Source organism: Camellia sinensis, chromosome 2 (genome assembly GCF_055761805.1).
Source record: "Camellia sinensis isolate YWXY chromosome 2, ASM5576180v1, whole genome shotgun sequence".
In the NCBI taxonomy this organism is placed as follows: Eukaryota; Viridiplantae; Streptophyta; class Magnoliopsida; order Ericales; family Theaceae; genus Camellia; species Camellia sinensis.
Genome location: NC_138962.1, coordinates 174176013 through 174198960, shown reverse-complemented (window position 1 = coordinate 174198960; position 22948 = coordinate 174176013). Strand labels below are relative to the sequence as shown.

Sequence of the window (22948 nt, the reverse complement as noted above, 5' to 3'; positions counted from 1 at the left end):
TGGTTGTGGCAGTGGCAATAGTGGTAGTAAGGTGGTGGTGGTGTATAGTGGTTGTGGAAGTGATAGTAGTGGCGGTGGCAACGGTGGTGGTGATGGTGGTGTGATTGTGGTAGCGGTAGCTATAGTTGTGGCGACCGCAGTAGTGCTGGTGGTGATAAGGTGGTGAAATGGGTGATGGCATAAGGGAATGGCGATTGTAGCTAAATGATAATATTTTATGGCGATTCATGATGAAATAGAATGGCTATTTCTTCGGTTGCAGGAAAGAATAGACATTCTCACATTTTGTTAGAATAGTCATTTCATTGAATTGATTATTCCTACTTAGATAAAGTGTATCAAACAAGGGAAAGAGAATATCAAGTTAGAATGAACAATCTATGTCAACCTGTATCCCATTCTATCGTACCAAACGTGTTCAACTCCAACTCTAAAGCCGTCATGTGTTCAAAACTATTTTTATACTAAAATTCACATTGGTGTCTCCATTTGTCTGGACCTAAAATAGTTTAGGGACAAGCTTGTGGACTGGACAATGTTGTGCCGGCTTGGTGAATGTTGTGCGGGCTTGTGAGATTCACCACGAATCTTATTTTCATAATTTGAATCATTTATTTTGTAAATCACAATGGTACAAAGTTAAAAAGTTCCTAAGTCAAAAGTGAAATTCCCTTGATAGATTCAACAATTATGGATCTACTATGCAATTTGTCAAACACTGATGGCCAATTCAACCAATTGACAAATCCATTAACCAAATGATCAAAAGCCATAGCTAGAACAAACCAAATCAAGTTTGTAAACAACTAATTCAAAAACAACTAAGAGAGTGGTGTAATTTTAACGTGGTAAATTTCAATTTGAGATGAAAAAAGATGAAATGGAATATTGAAGATGATCAATCGATGCTCAAGGACTCATAGATCTCAAAATTCTGCATCAAGTAATCTGTAATACTCTCACTAGATAAGTTCTGAAGCAGTTTTACACTCCTAAAGAGAGCAACGATCTGGAAATGATGAAGATTCAGACTTTTTTAACTAACTTTGCGACCTAGACCACTAGAGCCATCACTTTCACTGCTCAAGCGGTGAATGGGCATTTTCTATACTCTGACAGTAGGGTCTGAAACCTAGAGACAGCGATTTCACCGCTAGACCACTGCTCGAGCGGTGAACTCTGGATTTTTGTCTGTTTGAACTAAGTGGGCTTGTCAACGATATTTCGGATGTTCTGACTTACATGCAACTTAAGACCATGAGAAGGATTCACACAAATATACAATTCACATGAAGTATGCTACATACACTTCAAACTAAAAAAGGATTACAACTGAAAAGGTGTCAAACGAGATTGCCAAATTACTGTTAATGAATTCTAGGGCCTAAGCAGAAACAATAACCTTGAAAAATAAGAAAGAAAAAAAAAAAACAGTAGAAAAGTAGAAGTCAAAAGAATGGAAGAGGATAGCATAACAATTTTATTTATTTTTTTTAAAAAGGCTTCAAAGTATACCTCGGGTGATTAAGAAGGCTATGTTGAGTCAGATCTGAATCTCTGATTTCTATCATCAACTCAGAACCATCAAAGAACCAACCACAGAGAATTGGAGCTACCTTTCAAGCAACATTGACACCTAATGGTGGTTCTAAGCACTGATGATTGCAGAACCCAACAATTCCAGCTTCTAAACCTGTAGGAAGGGGGGAAAATACAGCTTTGTTTCACTTGCAGGATACATATAAGAGACTTAAGATTTTTCACCACATTTATATAACTTCAAGGGATAGGTGATTACCTGGGCAGATTGTGGATTAACTTACAAACATCCAAAGCTCTTCCAAATGTGCAAACAAACATCCTACATTCCAAGCCCAATCAACTCCATGCGTATGGTGGTCAATGGTATCTTCATATTTGCTGCCATCTCCTCCAACCAAAGCATAGACAAATTATTTCTTTTCACCTATTGACATCTTTTAATTTTTTTTATTTTTTTTTTAGTTTTTTCCAGGGGGTTAAGTGTAGACAGGATTCATGAAAGTTTCATAAATGAATCCCAAATCTGCACAACTTCACACTCACACCACCACATCTTAGGTTGTGTTTGGTTGGGAGATTTGGGCAGTGATTTGGAAAGGGAAAGGGAAAGGGAAAAAGTGTCTAAAACTAAGTAAAATGCAAGTATATTTTATTTATATTTCACCTACCTTTTCTCTTTTCCTTTCCCTTTCCCTTTCCAAATCTCTTCCCAAATCCTTCGACCAAACACAGCCTTAGAGCATTCAATTCGAAATTCGGTAGATCGGAATTTTCATTGAACTTGAGTTGCCGGGACAACTTATGGATACATGCCTAAAAAACTAAGAATCACTGGTATGTTTGGTAACGTTTACGTTTTCAGTTTATATTTACAAAAATTTTGTAAATTAGTTTTTATTTATTTTTTGTTTAGTTTTAAAAAAACATAAACTACAAACGCGTTTGGTAATTGACAAAATGTTTAAAAAAATTTAAAAATATAAAAAAGAGCGAGAAATGATAAGTGGTGACAAATGGCAGCGGAAGACGGTGGTGGAAAGTGGTGACGGTGGGTAGCGGGTGGTGGTGGCTGGGTGGTGGTTGTGGGTGGGTGGGTGACGGTGGCGGGTGGTGGGTGGTAGCGAGTGGGCGGTGGTGGCGGGTGGTGAGTGGCGGATGGCGGGTGGTGGCCGGTGGGTGGGTGGGTGGGTGGGTGACGGTAACGGTGGCTGGTGGTGGTGGTGACGGGTGGTGGGTGGTGATGGGAGGTGGGTAGCGGATAGCGAGTGGTGGTGGGTGGCAACGGGTGGGTTGTGGTGTCGGGTAGGTGATGGGTGGTGGTGGTGGTGGGTGGGTGGGTGACGGTAGCGGGTGGTGGGTGGTAGCGAGTGGGTTGTAGTGGTGGTGGCGGCGGGTGATGGGTGGTGGTGGCAGGTAGGTGGCGGTGGCGGATGGCGGATGGAGGGTGGTGGCGGGTGGTGGCGGGTGGTGATGGTGAATGGATGGGTGACGGTGACGGGTGGTAGTGAGTGGGTAGTGGTGGTGGTGGTGGCAGATGGTAGGTGGTGGCAGGTGGGTGGCAGATGGCGGGTGGTGGTGGTGGTGGGTGGGTGGGTGACGGTGGCAGGTGGTGGGTGGTAGTGAGTGGGTGGTGGTGGCAGATGAGTGGGGGTGGCGGTGGCAGGTGGGTGGCGGGTGATGGTGGTGGTGGTGATGGGTGGTGGTGGGTGGCAGGTAGCTGGTGGTAGCGGGTGGTAAATGGTGGTGGCAGGTGGGTGGTGAGTGGTGGTGGTAGGTAGGTGGTAGGTGGTGGTGGCAGGCGATGGATGGTAGTGGCGGGTTGTGGGTGGTAGCGGGTGGATGACAGGTGGGTGGTGGTGGTGAGGGGTGGATGGCAGTAGCGAGTGGGTGGCAGCTAGGTGGTGGGTGGTGGGTGGTAGTGGTGGCAGGTGGTGGGTGGTGGTGGCAGATGGGTGGTGAGTGGTGGTAGCAGGTGGTGGTGGGGGTGGGTGGTGGTGACGGAAGACGGTGGTGAAAAATGGTGGCGGGTGATGGTTAGTGTTGGGTGGTAAAAAAAAAAAAACTCAAAACTCAAAATAGAAACACAATTTTTGAGTTTACATTTTTTGGCCAAATTTATAAACTGAGACCACTGATTTATAAATAAAAAATTTACCAAACAAGTTTTATTTGAGTTTTTAAAATTTTTGTAAATATAAATAGAAAACTGAAAACGTAAGTGTTACCAAACGGGAAATTAACCAAAAGGAATGCCAATGGAAATGGCAAAGCTGGACAACTCATTCACTAAAAATTGTATGCCTAGCAGAGAACATAATCAGCAAGAAAATTTGAAGTAGAACTGCTTCAAAGAAGCAATATAATCATTGCTGCACTGCAAACGTTTTTGAAACTCAAAAAGATGTATCAACACAAGCACACCAAGTGTGCATATAAAATTCACCCAGATAATTGAACAACAACTGAAATAATATAGGACCAACCTACTGAATTTATTCCTTTAATATTGGAAGTGAAGAACCCATTAGCAATAACAGTTCAAAAAAGCTGCTACAGCTGGTTGGATAGCTTCAAAAGCCGTGACTAGGTAATATGATGCTCTCGCAAAACAATACTTACATTTTTCCTTCTTTTTTTTTAATCAGCAACAAAAGGAATAATATTAAATATAAAAAAGAAGTACAAAATGGGGACAAGGAATCCTCTTGAAAATGAAACAAATAACACAAATATCTGTCCAATAATTCAAACAGCCCTAACCAAAAAAAAAAAAAAAAAACTATACATTACAAATAGCTCTCCAATCTCTAGATATCAAAAATCTCAGAGCCTCCTTAAATTCAAACAAAATTGAGGCCCAAAATGATGCCAAATAACACACTCTATCCCACAATAACTCCATGTCTTTAAACCTCTTGAAAAGCTTAACATAAATTCAATGATCAAAAGTGAAGCAAAGATACTGACAACCATGTGATGCCCTGGTTCAACAGAATCTTGGCATCTCAATTTCCTGTTATTGTCATTCATTTAGGCTGGATCCAAATTTTTCCAGGACTGATGAAGGCCCTAAATTTAAAGTGACAAGGCCCCAATCAAGCAGATCATTATCATTGTATAGAACTATTGTATTAGATCATGACTATAGATGAATCTTCCAAAGCAATTGTAGCTCATTGTTCTTAGTTATGCTGATCAAAATATAATAAATTGACGTAAACCAACAAGCAGATCTAGCTGAGATACGACTTAACCAAAAAGTAAGTACATTTAATATCAATAGTGTGAAAGAGCAAGAAATACAACACAAAACTCTTTTTTTTGTACTTATTTTTGGATCGTCAACACAAAACTAGCTTTTAGGTATGTTCTTCCCAACAATCTTTGCGGGTGTTATTCGGAGAAGGTTTCCTGGCTTACCAGGGAGAGCCCCTTTGATCATCACAATTCGGAGATCATTGTCAATTTTCATAATCTTGAGTTTTCTGATCTTTCTCTTGGTTCCTCCCATTCTCCCTGGCATCTTTTTCCCTTTATACACACGGCCAGGCGTCGTACCGGCACCAATTGATCCAAGAGCTCTGTGACTCTTAGATCCGTGCGTCATAAGGCCTCTCTTAAAGTTGTGTCTTTTGATACCACCTAAAACAAAAATCACACAAAAAAGAAAAATAACAATTAATAACACCATAAAGAAAAAAAAAGCAATAAGTGCAATAGGATTATGTTTCCAAACACAGAACACAGCAAAATCAATTATAATTTTACCAAGAAGATAATGAGGCATGTTTTGAAAACAAGGTTTTCAGTCAGAGTATGCAAAAAAACCTCCCTCCATTGTTTTTAGTTTAAATCAAAACTAACAAGAATATTTTAATTTAGCAAATTTATTAGATTAAATAATAAACCAATTAATTTAAGTAGAAATAAATAAAGAGAAATAAAACAAGAAAGAAAAAATTTACATGGAAAACCAAACTTGGTCAAATTACGGCGACACAAACTACTAGACCTAGAAACCCTCTTAAAATAATTTGAAAGATAGAAACTAGACTATAATGCACTGTCAATAATTCTAAGCCCCCAGTGTATTGGTTAAGCCCTACAAGTAAGTCAAGGCTCCAGTATGTACTAATAGAAATCCTAAGTGAACAAGGAAATCAAGATCCAAAGGCTTCCATTCCAAACACTACAAAATCACGCATCAAAGGACACACGTCCGAACAGTAAGCTACCACGAACGATAAGCACACTGTGATGAAACAAGTGCTCCATATTTCAAAGCAGAATATACTACGTCCGAATAAAAGACCTAGCGTTTGAATATTGAATGCTCTGGAAAACCAATTATGTATTTTAATTAGTTCTCATTAGAGCCCTTGCATTCAAACATGCAAGGTTCTGACTATAATAAGCTCAGAACGTAACTAACCAAAAGCAAAAAGCCAAATAATCAAGTGATGAAGAACAAGGAAGGAAAGAAAAAAGAATAAAAAAAAAAAAAAATCTGAAATTTCATATGAAGCGTGTTTAGGACATCAAGAATTGGAGATTTCGATTTTGGAATAATTTTGAGTTCTTCTTTGTATTTTTTCTAATTTTGAGTCTTTATGTCATTATAGTAGGTTTTAGTAATTAAGGGTATTATGGTAATTTCAATAATTGTTGGATATGGATTCTAAGGATCGCAATGGGTTTTATTTAGGGTCAAGATATTAAATGAGTCATTATTTATGAATTTTATTATGTCTACAATAATCTTAGTGGTCAAAAAGGTCCAAGTCTTCTATTTTGAAGTTGGAGTAGAATTAGAAGTCATCAAAGTTTCCTATTATGAGATTGAAGTAGAATTAGAAGTCATAGTCTTAGTTGGTCTAGAATATTAGTAGTTGCCGAGTGTTTTAAAAGGCGGCCCTAACCATGCGCTTAGCACGAGGCGCACCTGAGGCACCTTAGACAACTTGAGGCGAGGCACAGTAGGAAAGGCACATTTGAGGCGCTTGAGGCACGCGCCTTAGACTTAGGCGCGAGGCGCACGCCTCATGAGCTTCATTTAAATTTTTGCTCCATCCTTATTCTTTGTGTGTATAACCATATGGAATTACAACCCCTTTAATATAAAATGTAAACACATGTTTTGAACCCTAATTTTCATATCAAAAAAAGCTTTAGGCATTAAGCAAAAGCTCTGGAATTGCAAGATGAATATATGGCTTTGGGATTCCTTTCAATGTAGTAATTTACAACAGTTTCGGGTCAATAATTGAAGCTATCAGGCAATTTGGTCCCGATTTAAAATTAAAGCCACTAAGGTATTATATGGTGTGAGTTCCTTATCTAAAAAAAGAAATGAATCACATTAATAAATTGATAAAGAAAGATAAATAGTGTAGGGTAAAGTAAGATTGAATTTTATTTTTGAGAAATTTTTGAAACGTTGAATGTTATTTTTCATGATTTTTGGAATATTGAATGTCGTTCTATTTAATTATTTATTTTTTATCTTGTGAAATTCTAAGAATATTTGTTTTATGTTAAAAATTTCGCCTATATTAATATTTTGGTTATCTTTAGTGAGGTGTGCGCCTCGCCTTGCACCTCGCGCTTAAGCTCTAGAAGACCTTAGCGCCTCAATGCACCTAGAGCTTTTTAAAACACTGAGTCATAGTCCTTATAGAAGTAGGCTAGTCTTTGCCTATAAATATATGTGTAATCTTAATGATTCAATAGAAGAGTTGATATTATAAGAATTTGATATTGTGTTTGTGTGTAATTGGCCTAACCCTTGTGGGGATGAAGCGCTTCTTTCTCCCTCTTCTTCTTCTGCTTCCTCTCTTTCTTCTTCTTTGTGCACATACCCAAGTTGTTCTTGGGTTATCAATCACAGCCCATTAAAAATGTACATTTCAGCCCCAAAACCTTATCCTATATTACCCCCAAATCATCCCTAATCTCTTCTCCTTCCTATTAGCCTTCAATTTAAATCACTCACTGTTTGGGCCTTTAAACAGCCTTTGTTTAAAAATCCAGCAAGTTGTCCAACATCACCAAGTCTTTGGATTCTAAAAGTCAAGCCCAACAGCTAATCTAGCCTATGTCCAAAACTAAACTTACTATGGTCATGAACTCAATAGAACAAATATCTATTATGGTAGCTTTGACATTTCTCTTATGCCCTCAGTTGAGATAATGAATATGCACTTCAAAAATAAGGAAATGGTATGGGGTTAATTGACTTTTAGGCCCAGCCTAAATGCTACATAATTTCCATATATCTCAATCAAGTCCAGAAGGAGTACAGGGAAATTGTGGTAGAGAAAGAAACCATATAAAAAATCAAATTTCACCAACTATAGTTAATCTACACCACATTCAATTGATCAAGCATGTAGAAGAATGGGTCGATTTTACATTATCAGGATTAAAGGAGCCAAGGATACTATCTATGTAAAAATTACTGACACCTTAACGCATCAAATTTGATAGACCAAGTACTATGAGATTGAGTATCTGGATTAAAGGAGTCAAGTATCTACGTAAAAATTACTGATGCATTAACACATCAAATCTGATGGACCAAGTAATAAGAGATTGAGCCGTTGAGCACTTGAGTTGTTTTGTAAACATTAGCTTCCTGTAAAGATGGTAAATCTCATTCGATCAATTAATTTAAGTCCAAGAGAAGAGCATCTTTTCTTGATGTGTGAATTTATCAAACCAGTACGGTTTGCTTCAGCTTTAGGTCTTCGCATGTCCTTTTCTTCTTACATGAATTTTAAGCATTGGGCTTGGCTCTCCATAGGCCCTTTTACTTCTTAACACCACAAAGAGGTTCTCAATCACATAGGATCAATCTCATGGGTAATTATAGCACTAAGAACAAAATTGTGTTTTAAGTCTGTCTCCTCTTCCCTGCCACATGATACATGAAGCCAATGCCTTGTTTGTGCATTCTACAATCCAACAGCTTTAGGCACCCTGTCCTCTCTATCTCATCCTCCCTCCTCTCAGCTGAATTTGTCATCATCATCCTTTTGTCTTTTAAGTTATTAGATTTCTTCTCAGATGGATTCATGTAATCACAACCTATGGTATGGGTACCTTTATTTTGTTAGAGTGCTGCTATTAGCACCTGCCAAAATTCTTTGGACCCCCATTTTATATATTTTTTTTTATTACAATTATATCCTAAGGTAAAATTACATTAAAAGACATTATTAAATAGAACACGCACCTATCAATAAGAACTAATACTCTATAATATTTGACACCCACCCTCACCCCCACCCCCACCTCCAACTCCAAGTCCAAGTCTAACTATACGTATTCCATGTTTGTAAACCCTAAACCTATTACTTTTCATAACCAACTAATATAAACCCTAAATCTATTCTTTTTCATAATCATTTTAAATTCTGAATGTATCATCTTCATCACCATCATCAACGCTATTGAACTTGAAAGTTTTGCTTCAAGTATAACGTATACTTCATCACTTATTTCACTGTGTAGAGCAATGGAGGACAAGGACGAGGACAACAATTCTAGTGAGACCGGCATTCAATTGATAAGTTTATCTGTCTTGTATTAACATTCTCGATCGTTTTCGGTCATTCTTATTTCGTTCGAGTTGTTCGGTACTGGTTTACTGACTGTTAGAATTATGTTCGGTAATACAGTACTGAACATAATCCTTTCGTTCAATACATAGGTTCCGAACATTAATGCAGATAGTCAGTTATGTAATTTTCTTTGTTAAACTAACTTAGAATGGAAAAGAGTGAATTGGAATGGATTTAAGTTATGTATTTTGAATGGATTTAATTTATGTTATTTTAAGTTGTGAATTGGAATGGATTCAAGTTACACAGTGATGAACAAATTTTGTTCGGACATACAGTGCTGACAGGATCATTATTGTTTAACAAAACAGTTCTGAACAAAATACATTTTTTCGGCTACACAGTGGTGAACAAATTGATTTGGGCTACATTCAGAATTCTGATGGCGATTTAGACGATGATTCTGTTTTTCCTCATCTTACAAATGGTTATGCAAATCCCGTAGAAATTGGAGTATCTTCAATCGATCTCAGCGATGACGAAGATACAAAAAGCAACGCAGAAGATGATGATGAGAGGATGAAAGAGGTTACTAATTCGGCGATACGGATAGCGTTCAGAGAATATGAGAGTCGTCGGAATATTTCGTTGACGGCCGAGACGGCGATGAGAGTGATGGAGGGTTGGGGTCCAAGAATTCTATACTCGACCAAAGCTCCTAACTCTGGAGATTGAGTGAGTCAGGGAAGGAGAGATGAAAAATTAGGTGGGTGTGCATTTCATTGTGAAAATATTATGAATATGGATAGATTTTAATAATAAGTAGGGTGTCCAAAAAAATATTATTAAAATTTAGGGTTTAGGGTTGGGGTCCAAAGAAATTGGAGGTTCAAAGAATTTTAGTAGGTGCTAATAACAGCACTCAATTTGTTATGGTTACGGTTGTTTAAACTCCTCCAAAGTAGGAATTAATCATATTTCCAAGGTTTTCCATCACTATTTTATTTGTCCTTTAAGAGTTTCCCTCTAGGCACAAATGTATCCACCTCAAAGATTTCACCTCCAATTTCTAAAATATCCTGATAATACTACAGCCTAGCTAAAAGGGTGGGGATATATATATATATATATATATGAATTTGCAACAAATTATTATACTAGAACACAGCTTAAGAATAACAATTCCAAATTACACAGGAGCAGAAACAATAACAATTCCAAAATTTTTACCATGCAATTTTGAATATTTATAAAAGAATTTTGCATTTTAACCCCTTCAAAATTTTATATAATTTTTACTTCAGCCCCTACAAAATCAAAATAATTTTACTTTGGCTCCCTAAAATTTTGAAAAAATTCATTACTTTGTACAATTTTCAGTAATTATAAACTAAAATAGTATTTTAGCTGCCCCAAACCTTTGAAAAATCTCATTATTTTCATGCAATTTTGAGTACGTATAAAATAAATTAGTATTTTGGCCTCCAAAATCTAAATAATTTTACTTTGCGCACCCCCCCCCCCCCCCCCCCCCTTCTTACAATTTCTGAGTCCACCAATGTGTGAATACAAATAATATGTGCATCATATCACCACCAAATATCAAATTGTAAGCACTATGGTAAAAAATGAAAAGCTGAAACAATCAAAACAGACCCGCAGAGTATGAATTCACCATCAAACATTCTACATTCCCTTATCAGTTTCATTGCTAATTTGCAAAATTATCAATTACACACACAGTTAACATACATTCTATACATACATAATTAAAAGTAGCACATACCTTGGAACCCTTTGCCAATGGTGGTTCCAGAAACATCAACCAAGTCCCCTTCTTTAAACAGCTCTTCCAAAACCAAACGCTGGTTAGGCTCAAACCCATCAACAGAAACTAACCGAAACTCCTGTAGATGACGCAAGGGGATGATTTCAGACTTCTGAAGATGACCCATCTCGGGCTTAGTAAGCTTTCGGTCTCGAACCCTCCTGTACCCGACTTGGACCGCATTGTAGCCATCTGTGGCCTCGGTCTTGACCTGGGTCACAATGTTTCCTTCTCTGAAACCCACAACAGTGACTGGGACAACAGTACCACCGGGCTCAAAAAAACTCATCATGCCCAATTTGGTCCCCATTACACCCACCCCAGATTCCATAGACATGGAAATGGTGGTGGAAAATGGGAGAATTTTTCTGGGTTCGGTGAATTTGGGGGAGATGAGAGAGGGACCGAAGAGAGACGAAGAGGAACAACAAAGAGAAGTGAAAGTGTGAGTGCGAGGTCGAAGGATTAGGGATGGTGAGATTGTTGGGGTGGAGGGTAGAGAAATGGTGGCCATTTTTTAGGGTGAGTGGAAATGGGGAAGAAGGAGGAGGAGGAATGAGAGAGCTTTTCTTATGAGGACTGGGGAATGAGGATGGGATAAGATATGGGCATGATCTGGTGGTGCCATATCATGTGGGACTAGTCTATCATATCAGTATTATTGATGATGAGTGATATCAATTTGTACCTCCAATTTTGTCTTGTCTTTCTGTGGAAAAATTATATGATTACTCTATTTTTAAGGGTGTGTATGGTATTAAGTTGATGGACTATTTTATTTTGATTGTAATGATATGATTAATAAAATTGTTTGATGGAAGGATAATTTATTATTTTAAATGATATATGTATATATATATATATATATATTTCTTTTTATCGACAGTTGTTGAATTGTTATCGAAAAGTCACCAAAGGTAATAAGTGATGTGGTGGTGATATGAACATATAGCTAACACCGGATAGATAAATAGATGGATGACCTGTAATTAAATAAAAAGACTAATAGACAAATAAATAAGAATAATATAGTATTTGAAATTATTATTATCTTTATTGCTCAAAAGAACTTACAATTATTGCTCTAAAAATTTTTAAATTAAATTTTATGCTCTAGTGTCATCTATTAATTTAGTTGTTTCATTTCTACTTTTTATTATTTAATTCCTCTAACTATATTAAGAACTCATATACACAAAAGTACAATGCTACATCCATCGAATTCGGTCTCATCCGAATCGCTTAAATTTGTACATGTTGGTCATCCAACCGGTCATCCAAGAGGATGTCGGTCATCCGGCAGATGCCAATTGGATGAGGGTAACAGTCGTGATTAACAAGAGTAACAACTATAATTGATAAAAGTGACATTGGTTATCCAAATGATCGTCCGACTTATATAATTCGGGCGATTTAGACGAGTTTAAATTCAGTGTATCAATGATTTTTCTACACAAAAATATTGAGAAAAGTATTGTGTTGATTAAATTCAAATCTTGTAGAATGGAGCATACACATAAATGTGAGTCCAAATCACAAGTTAATTTTTGAATAAATTATACTAATCTCTTTTTTTCAAAAAAAATACAGTAACTCCTACAATTGTCATATAATTACACTCATTTTGGTTGTTGCTGTGCGTGAGGTGTTCATAAATCCAAGTCTTTTGCTTCACTCTGTGTGTGGTTTGTAACTACAATTCCGTTGCTTCAAAGGACCCATTACAGTAGCTTCCAAGGCCTCTTTGTTCATCAACTTTTGTTTGCTTCCAAGGCTCTCTACATCAATTGTTTGATTAATTTAATTTCTTTCTGTTTAATTGGAATTCACCGAAGGAAAGGCTATAAAGGAGATAAGTCGAGAGCTTAGTGATAAATTATTTAAGCCTGAATTAAAATTTTAATGAATTTTAACATATATTTAAATTTGTTTTGTTTACATAATGAATCGAACTCAAATGAATTTTTAATGAGCCGAGTACAAATCTAGCTCGAATAATTTGATATTTTATAATGCATATAAACGTGTAGAGTTAAAGCAATAAATTATTTAAGTTTAAATTGAAAACTTATCGAGTTTAAAATTATATTCAAACTTGACTTGCCTTAGCATCAAAATTTAATTTTCTTTGTCAATAGGCATAACAAAGAATAAAAAAATGACCAGGCCCAAGAATAGTGGACACGAAGATTGTGACTCTTCATGAAAGTCTTCTGATACAATACACGTTGTTTCAGAAGGAGGAAGTTGAAAACGATTACAGGCTACAGCAGTTATGAATCATGAACAAGTAGGGGTTGCTAATGGATGGACACGCGCGTACGTGGTTGCATCTCTTAAGCCAATATAGCATTATAAAAGCTGGAAATTCGAAGAAGAATGAACCTTCAACCCAATTCACAACACTTGTGAAATTTAGAAATAATTTAACTTATCTAAGAATAGTTTAGTACATATAATTTGGAGTAGATTTACAGTTACTCTTTGTAACCAGTGCTTTTGTAACTCTGTCGATTGTAATACTTGATTCTTGTAATTTAATTCTTGTAATTAAGTGACAAATTTGGGTGTCATTAATCAAGTTTCAGTTGTTGTTTTACTCTATTTCTTCACATTGCTACCTCCAAAGAAGTCCTTAAAACTGTCAAGGCAACGAACATCAATCACATTACTAGATTTGTTTGTTGTTTGTCAAAATTAATTTTATTTGTCGACTTTTCTATGTTGATTTACTCCAAACCAAATTGTTGCTAACTTATTTTGTCACACTTAATGGGACTTGTCTAATTTGGAGTGATGGCAAAAAAGGAGCAAATGGATATGCATAGAGATCCAATCTTGGGCCAAACTAGTGGCTCATATATGAAAATAAGAAATGTTTTTCTTCTTTGAATAGAGCAATTATTGGAAAGCATGTTTCTACATGGAAGACAAGAAATTTTGCAGAACTAAAAACCATATTAGAATTCAATTTGGCTAAAAAATTACAAATTGTTTTTCATGAAGAGCCAATGTATGAAAATAGTGTGGCTCAATGGATCAACACACCAGGTCATGAAGGTAACATGACTTTGAAGAGTTTCATAAGCCATTAATGGCTAAAATTAAAAAATAGCCCATTCTCTAGAAAGATATTAAAAATCTATCGCAAGATGACGGTGGAGATTTACTTGAGCGGCATAATTTTAAGCTAAAGATGGCTAAAAATTATGAACGTGAGGGCATTATTTTAAGCCAAAGATGGCTAAAAATTATAAATAATTCACGTTTATTGAATATGAATTTTTTGACATTGTTTAAAATGTCAAAGTTTATGGAATTTTTATAACATTCAATTATGTTAGTTTTGGAATCCAACATCCGTTTTGGATTTGTGAATCACACCAAAAATTAATGTTTGTGATATAACTTAAAAAACAACAATGATTAAAAAATGTCATATTAGTTGGTCCAGATTTTGTCCTTTAATTCATTTAAGACAAAATTTACTTTTACCCAAAATGAGGGGACATTGTTGGCACCAAAAAAAAAAAAAAAATCCTGTCAATTGTGGCTTGTAGATTATGGCCAAGTCTTTTTTAATTGATTGTGACTTTTTAATTGTGAGCAAATCTTAATTTGTTAATTATGGTCGGTTGTCTGTCGATTTAAATCATAAATCATTTTTAACATAAAATTATGACCATAAATATTTATTGACATGGACAGGCCCACGAGGCATACAGCCAATGGCAAACCGCCCCGAACCCATCGCCTCGGACCCATAGCATAACTTGATTGGCAAAGCCCAGGACAGCTGGAGTCCACCTGGACGTGGAGGACTAAGGGCATTCGGACACATGACAGATGAGACATAGGCCACATCAGCAGACAAAGATCTGCAGAGTTATTGCCATAACACATCACCATTAATGCAGCCCATCACAGCATTTATTACGACAACACCTCCCTGTCGGAACAGAGCCCCCTCACCCTGAACAAGGTAAGCTACGGCACAGGCTTTCGGCGGAAAGGGGGCACGTCACAAAGGACAGTGAAATGATTACCAAAGGATATAAGCAACAAGAGAAGCACAAGAATAAGGTTAAGCTTTTTATCTCTCCATCTTCTTCCCTACATTTTCCTGTTTTTTCTCTACTAATTCTCTCGCCGGAGGGTTCACTGGGGGACTGCCCCGTTCCCCTTTGGACTTGCTTGCAGGTCATTTGACGGAATCACCACCCGAAACCGGAACCTGAAGAACCTGGGCTAGACTGACCCATCCACACGGGACGACCAGTATCATCAGTTGGCGCCGTCTGTGGGAAACCTTGTGGTTTATTCGTGCGCTAGTTGTGTTCACTATCGCCGGAGCCCTCTCTTCTCACCGTTACCTTTTCCTCTCACCCGTCCAAGTGTATGGTCACGACTAGATCCATGGCTTCTCACCATAATACCACCGATCACCAAACAGACCCTTCCTATCTAAACAACCCACCACAATACATCATCGAACTTACTAACAGCATTAACCGCATGGCCGAGCAAAACCAGGCCCTGATCAACGCCTTACTCTAAAGAAACCTAACCGCCCCACCCCCAGACATTCCACCCAACCAAGAAAGAACCCCGGGCCACACTGCTCCACCACCCCCTCCGCCTAACCCAGAAGGTTTACAACCCCCTCCTCCTCCACATATGAGCCTACCACCTCCACCTCCACCTCCACGACCGTCAGTCGTGGCACTCGCCCCTGAGGGGGAAGCCAGCAGTGTCCAGCCTCCACTGACCGACCATGGCGACAACATTCCCCTCTGGGACGCTGAACTCCGAGCTATGAAGCTCCAACTACAAGGGGTCATGCAGAACATTCAGCACAAGCCCTCAGTCACCGCCAACTCTCCTTTTGTTGCCTCCATCCGCGACAAACCATTGCCTGCCAAGTTCAAAATGCCCACCATTGACTCCTTTGATGGCACGACGGACCCAGTCAACCATCTGGAAACCTACCGCACCCTCATGATCCTCCACGCTTTTCCTGACGAGATCATGTGCCGAGCTTTTCCAGTGACACTGAAGGGATCAGCTCGGTTGTGGTTTAGCCAGTTACCGGCGGACTCCGTCTCCACCTTTCAACACCTCAGTGACTCTTTCCTGAGCCAATTTAATCGGAGCCCAGCGTCAGAGACGCCCAGCCACCCAACTCCTTAACATTCGTCAGACTGAGGCTGAGTCGCTCCGCAGCTTCGTCACCCGCTTCAACACCGAAGCCCTTCAAGTAGCTGAGAATGACGACAAGGTCATTCTCACGGCTTTCATGGCCAGCCTGCGGTCGTCGGATTTCCTCTTTTCCCTCTCCAAAAACCCTCCAACCACCATGGCAGCCCTCCTATCCAATGCCCAGAAGTACATGAATGCTGAAGATTCTCTGGCCGCTCGACAAGAACCCACCCCTAAAAATCCGACCCCTAGAGACAAGAGGAAAGACTCCGAACCAAGAACCGCCTAGTATAATAACCAAACACCCCACTATAATGACCGACCCCCCCGTGCCGACCGGACGACTCCGACCAGACCGCCCGGTCGGTTTGAGCGATACACACCTCTCAACTCCCCTATGGAGCACGTCCTCAATCAGATCCAACGGGACTACCCCCTCAAGTGGCCCCTACCTTCCCGAAACCCTTCCACTCGAAAAGATCAGTCCAAATACTGTCGTTTCCACCAAGACCATGGTCATACCACCGACGAGTGTATTAACCTCAAAGATCAGATTGAGACCTTCATACGGCAGGGCCGCCTCAGCCGATTCATAGATAACCGCCCTCCACAGAGACAAAGAATCGACCTCACCAGGAACAATCACCGACAAACACCACCCCGCAACCGAGGCCCACCTAACCAAGGCCACGATCGCCCACCACCACAGCCTCGGCCTCTTGGTAATCCCCCTTCACCAGTCGGAGAAATCCGAGTTATCTCAGGCGGCCTTGCTTGCGGGGGACCATCCCGCTCGGCTCAGAAGGCAGAACTCAAAAAAATCAGGCAGGACTCAGACAAAGCGGTAGCGACGATGGACCGACCTCCCAAACAGTCAAAACAATGGGTCGAACCCATCACCTTCACCGACACCGACTGTGCAGGAGTCCGTTACCCACATGATGACCCCCTTGTCATTTCCACCATCCTCTCCAACTACAAAGTTAGACGAGTACTCGTAGACAACGGCAGCTCTTCAGACATTATCTTCCTCAATTGCTTCCGCCAGCTCAAGATTGGGGAAGAGAGCTTGTCTCCTCTCCAAACCCCTCTGGTCGGCTTCACCGGCGACCGCATTACCTCTATCGGCTCCATCGATCTACCTATCACCATTGGCGAGCACCCGCGGCAGACCACTAAGTTGCTCACCTTCCTTGTGGTCGACTGCCCCTCTGCTTACAACATCATCCTCGGCCGCACAGCCCTCAACGCCTTCCAAGCCATCACATCTACATATCATCTTGCCATCAAATTTCCTACCGATCTCGGTGTCGGCACTGTCAAAGGAGAGCAGACCGTGGCCAGGGAGTGTTATGTCGCCTCACTCAAGGAAGTCAAGCTAAAAGAGGCCATGATCATCGAAGGGCTTGACGTCCGAGATGAGGACGAGCTGGTCAGAGGTGAACCTGTAGAGGAACTTATTGAAGTTAACATTGATCCCACCAACCCAATCAGAATCGCCAAGATTGGCAGCCAATTACCTTCCCAAGTCAAGGCCGACCTTACTGCTCTCCTGACCGAGCACAGAGATGTATTCGCCTGGACCCATTTTGACATGCCAGGCATCGACCCCTCCTTCATAACCCATCGCCTCAGCATCGAGCCCCACTTTCGACCCCACCGCCAGAAACAACGCATTTTCCATCCGGAGCGCAACACCCTCATAGCCGCCGAAGTTGACAAACTCCTCGAGGCCCAATTCATAAAAAATGTGGACTATCCTAGGTGGTTGTCCAACGTGGTCCTCGTCCGCAAACACAATGGCAAATTGCGGCTCTGTGTCGACTACTCTGACCTGAACCGAGCTTGTCCCAAAGACAGCTACCCCCTTTCCCGCATAGATCTGCTGGTCGACGCCACGGCCGGTCATCAAATGCTCAGCTTCATGGATGCCTTCTCTGGGTACAACCAAATCCTGATGCACACATCCGACCAGGAGCACACATCATTTATCACCGACCGAGGTACCTACCACTACTGTGTAATGCCGTTCGGATTGAAGAATGCTGGGGCCACTTATCAGCGACTGGTTAACGCCGTTTTCCACCACCAAATAGGTCGGAATATGGAAGTCTACGTCGACGACATGCTAGTCAAAAGCAAATACTTCTCTGATCACCTTGCTGACTTACGTGAGACCTTTGCCACCTTGCGCAAGTACCAGATGAAGCTCAACCCAGAGAAGTGCGCCTTTGGCGTAGGTTCTGGCAAATTTTTGGGCTTTATGGTCAGTCAGCGCGGCATCGAAGCTAACCCTGAGAAGATCAAGGCCTTGGTTGAGATGCAGTCGCCTAGGACGGTCAAAGAAGTTCAGAGACTCACGGGCCGAGTGGCGGCCTTCAACCGGTTCATCTCCCGTGCGACAGATAAGTGCTTGCCCTTCTTCAAAGTTCTTCGGCAGACTTTTGAATGGACAGCTGAATCCGAAGAGGCTTTCCAACAGTTAAAGCAATGCATGGCCAACCCCCCCTTCTCTCCCAAGCAATCACGGGCGAACCCCTCTTCCTCTACCTAGCGGTATCGGGAACCGCAGTCAGTGCAGCTCTCCTCAGAGAAGACGGCTCAATCCAACGGCCGGTCTATTACATCAGTCGGGCTCTTAGGGGCGCGGAGTAAAACTACCCCTTGCTGGAAAAACTGTCCCTGGCCTTGGTCATTGCCTCCAGACGACTCCGCTCATACTTCCAAGCTCACTCCATTGTGGTCCTCACCGACCAACCCCTGAAGAAGGTCATGCAGCAACCAGAGCTCTCAGGTAGACTGATGCAGTGGTCCGTAGAACTCAGCCAGTTCGACATCTCTTACCGCCCTCGAACAACAATTAAGGGGCAGGCTGTAGCTGACTTCATCATGGAGTTCACCAAGCCGACCCCGACCACAACACCTCCGCCCCTACCAACTCCAACAGAGCCAGAAGATCCTCATTCTTGGACTCTTAATGTCGGCGGGTCGTCCCGAAGAGAAGGAAGCGGTGCCGGCCTCATCCTCATCTCTCATGAGGACGGCTACTTCAAATGTGCCCTCCGTTTCTTGTTTGAAGCAAGCAACAATGAAGCCGAGTACGAGGCATTAATAGCAGGACTCCACCTCGCCAAGGACATAGGGGTCAGCCACCTCCGAGTTTTCAGCGACTCCCAACTCGTCGTCGGTCAGATGACGGGGGACTTTGATGCCAAGGATGACACGATGCGAGCTTACAGAGACCTAGCACTCCCCCTTGCTCGCCTCTTCAATACCTTCCACATCAGGCATATTTCTCGGGCAGAAAACTCCAAAGCAGATGAGATGGCTCAGTTGGCTTCTGCTGACCATCCTACTCTCAGCCATGATGTCCGCGTTGAATATCTACACCACCCGGCCGTTTCACCCGATCTACAAGCTATACAATACATTCAAAATGAACCTATCCCTTGGGCATCCAACATCCTCCTATTCTTGACCACAGGAGCACTCCCAGATGACCAGCAGCATGCTTCCAAAGTCCGATCCCGAGCGTCCAATTACGTCATTGTCGACGATATATTGTACAAACGCGGCTTCTCCCGGCCATATCTACGGTGCCTCAATCCAGCGCAAGCAACTTACGTAATGCAGGAGATCCATGAGGGGATTTGTGGTAATCACTCAGAAGGCAGGTCCCTTGCCCAGAAGATACTCCGTACTGGGTACTTTTGGCCAACTCTCAATCAGGATGCGACCGACTTCGTGCTCAAATGCGATAAATGTCAACGCTTCGCCAACATCCCTCATGCTCCTCCTACAGAGTTAATCACACTCTGCAGCCCTTATCCATTTGCCAAGTGGGGGATCGACCTGGTCGGTCCGCTTCCCACCGGTCGAGGTCAGACCAAGTTCGCGATCGTTGCCATTGATTACTTCACCAAGTGGGTCGAGGCTGAACCCCTTGCCACAATCACCGAGCGGAACACCACCAGGTTTATCTGGCAATCGATCATTTGCCGATTTGGCATCCCTCAAGCTATCATCTCTGACAATGGCAAACAATTCGATAACGCGAAGTACAAAAAATTTTGTGCAGATCTCCAAATCCAACCGTGCTTCTCCTCCCCTGGTCACCCCCAAGCAAACGGCCAAGTTGAGGTCACCAACCGTTCCCTTCTGAAAATCATCAAAACCAAGCTCGAAGCTGCTAAAGGCCTTTGGGCTGAGGAACTGCCAAATGTACTTTGGGCTTACCGAACCACTGCTCGCACTCCCACTGGTGAAACCCCTTTTCGCTTAACGTATGGCGCTGAGGCGGTTATTCTGGTAGAAGTCGATTTGCCCACTCTCAGGATTTTACATCCGGATCTGGCCGCAGTCGAAGAACTCCACCAAACAGACTTGGACCTCGTCGAAGAGCTCAGAGAGACCGCTGCTGTCAGATTGGCTTCGTACCAGCAGAAAATGAGAACACATTACAACCGCCGAGTTCGACCACGAGAGTTCTCCGTAGGGGACCTTGTCTTACGAGAAGTGACTCTTGCCACAAAGAATCCAACCGAGGGCAAACTGGCAGCCAAATGGGAGGGGCCCTACGTTGTGAAAGCCTGACCACGACCAGGCACTTACTGACTTCAGGACATGGAAGGCCGAGACCTGCCACATCCCTGGAATGCGGAACATTTGAAGCGTTACTACCAATAAGTCCATACTTTTGTATTGTCAACATTGTTGTATTCCCCTTTCTATACATAATGTAAATTCCGACTGATGGCCTCGGTTTTCGTAACTCAACTGTCTCTATGTGGCCCCAATAACTTTTCCACTTGCAGCACTTCAAAAGCCTCAGCCAGACCGAGCACTTCAAAAGCCTCAGCCAGACCAAGCACTTCAAAAGCCTCAGCCAGACTAAGCACTTCAAAAGCCTCGGCCAAACCGAGCACTTCAAAAGCCTCAACCAGATTGAGCACTTCAAAAGCCTCGGCCAAACCGAGCACTTTAAAAGCCTCAGCCAGTCGGAACACTTCTAAGCCTCGGCCAGACCGAGCACTTCACAAGCCTCGGCCAGACCGAGCACTTCAAAAGCCTCATCCAGACTGAGCACTTCAAAAGCCTCGGCCAGACCGAGCACTTCAAAAGTCTCAGCCAGACTGAGCACTTCAAAAGCCTCGGCTAGACCGAGCACTTCAAAAGCCTCGGCCAGACCGAGCACTTCAAAAGCCTCGGCCAGACCGAGCACTTCAAAGCCTTGGCCAGACCGAGCATTTCAAAGCCTAGCAGAACCACATTTTCAACACTTAGTCACATTATGAAGTTTCTTCACAGTTCCAGGACCACGTTTTTCCTAGTTAAATTCCTCACGTACTCTCACGTATTTCATTCACTAATCAGATTATTCGCCAACTATTTAGTTACAATTTGCAACCTGCCTCTTACTCCAATTTTTGAATTATCCTTTCAATTTTCATACAACTCCAATCGAACTCCGCAGGGAGGAACTTTTAACTTTCAGTCTACACGATATTTTTATTGACCCAATCTTTACGACCAGTTTTTATCATAACACTTCATTCATTTTGGCAACGTAAGCAAAATAAATAAAAATTCAACTGGCAACATAATCCAAATAATCTTTGTACACAAATTCATTACAAGTAAATTCTTCATACGTTCATTCATTCATTCACTCCTTTACAATGTGTTCACAAGTTCAAAAAAAAAAAAAAAAAAAAAAAAAAAACATAGAGCACGCCCAGCTTTCCTTCTCCTTGGCTATTCCTCCTCGCTAGATGCCAGATCCTCTTCTTCAATACCTTCGTCCAGGGGGGTTTGGGCCACATCATCTTCCCCTATCGTCACACTACTAAGGTCCAAGTGTGGGAACAACTCTTCAGCTCTGCGCTTGAACATTTTCCAACCGCTGTCCCAGAACTCGGCCATTTCGTGCTTATAGAAATCTGACTGCTGGAAGCTTTCAATCACCTCTGTCTCTGTCCTACCTCCAGCAGTCTTCCTTGATGGGCCCGTCCCCCCCCCCGACTCTTGACCAGCTAGACTCCTGGCGACAGCGGCGTCCACCACCATCTGAAATTCGGAGGACCCCTTATATTGCTCCACTGCTGCGACGCACAGATCAGGGTAGGCCGCCTTTTCAGACGCCGCCTTCGCCCTCTCCTCGTCCAGCTCTCTTTGCAGGGCCCCCCTCTCAGCCGTCGCCGTCGCCCTCTCCTCCTCCACCCCCTTCTTCAGACTCTCCAGCTCCGCCACCGCCTTCACCTGCTCTATCTCCCACGCCCTCAGAAGCCTCCCCTTCTCCTCCTCTGCTCTGGCGCGCTCCTCCCCCAACTCCTTCAACAAATCTCCAATTCTGGAATCCGCTTCATCCTTTTGCCTGACCAGCTCTTTATTGCTGGTCATGGCCTCTTCATGCCGCTCGACTGCCACGGCGCAGGCCCTCTTAGACTCTTCCAACTTTTTCTGTTCACCAGCCAGTTGGAACTCGAGTGACACGACCTTGCGGCGTGTGTCCTCGAGCTCCAACTTGACTGCTGGCAGATCGGCATGGGCAGTCTTCCAGTCGGCACTGTCCTTCCTCAATTTGGCCAACTGGACCCTGGCCTTCTCAGCCTTCAACTTGGCAGCCCCTGCCTTCCTAAGGAGGGCCCCTGCCAAGGTAGTTACCTCCATTTGGGCGGAGCATAACCCCCTCAGCAGGTCGGCCTCGTTATACCCTGATGCCGCGCGCAGAGCCGTCTCCTCCACAATCTTCACCAGGCGGTCTGCCCCCGCCCAGGCTGGGCCTTCTTCTCCCTCCAACCTTCCAGCTACCGCGCGC

At 42.2% G+C, this 22948-nt stretch overlaps 1 protein-coding gene and 1 long non-coding RNA gene across 2 annotated transcripts; both read right to left on the bottom strand.

The window, feature by feature from the left end:
• Positions 1–1478: 1478 nt before the first annotated feature.
• LOC145820462 (uncharacterized) lies at positions 1479–2373 on the bottom strand. Its single transcript, XR_014362048.1, has 2 exons — positions 1799–2373; positions 1479–1693 (listed from the first exon to the last, which is right to left on the bottom strand). It is a non-coding gene; the product is annotated as an uncharacterized LOC145820462 (long non-coding RNA).
• Positions 2374–4758: 2385 nt separating this feature from the next.
• Positions 4759–11645, bottom strand: LOC114310518 (large ribosomal subunit protein uL3c). Its single transcript, XM_028256534.2, has 2 exons — positions 10891–11645; positions 4759–5184 (listed from the first exon to the last, which is right to left on the bottom strand). The coding sequence occupies exons 1-2, from the start codon at positions 11444–11446 to the stop codon at positions 4895–4897; spliced, it is 846 nt and encodes a 281-aa protein (XP_028112335.2). The 5' UTR covers positions 11447–11645; the 3' UTR covers positions 4759–4894.
• Between the last annotated feature and the right edge of the window lie 11303 nt (positions 11646–22948).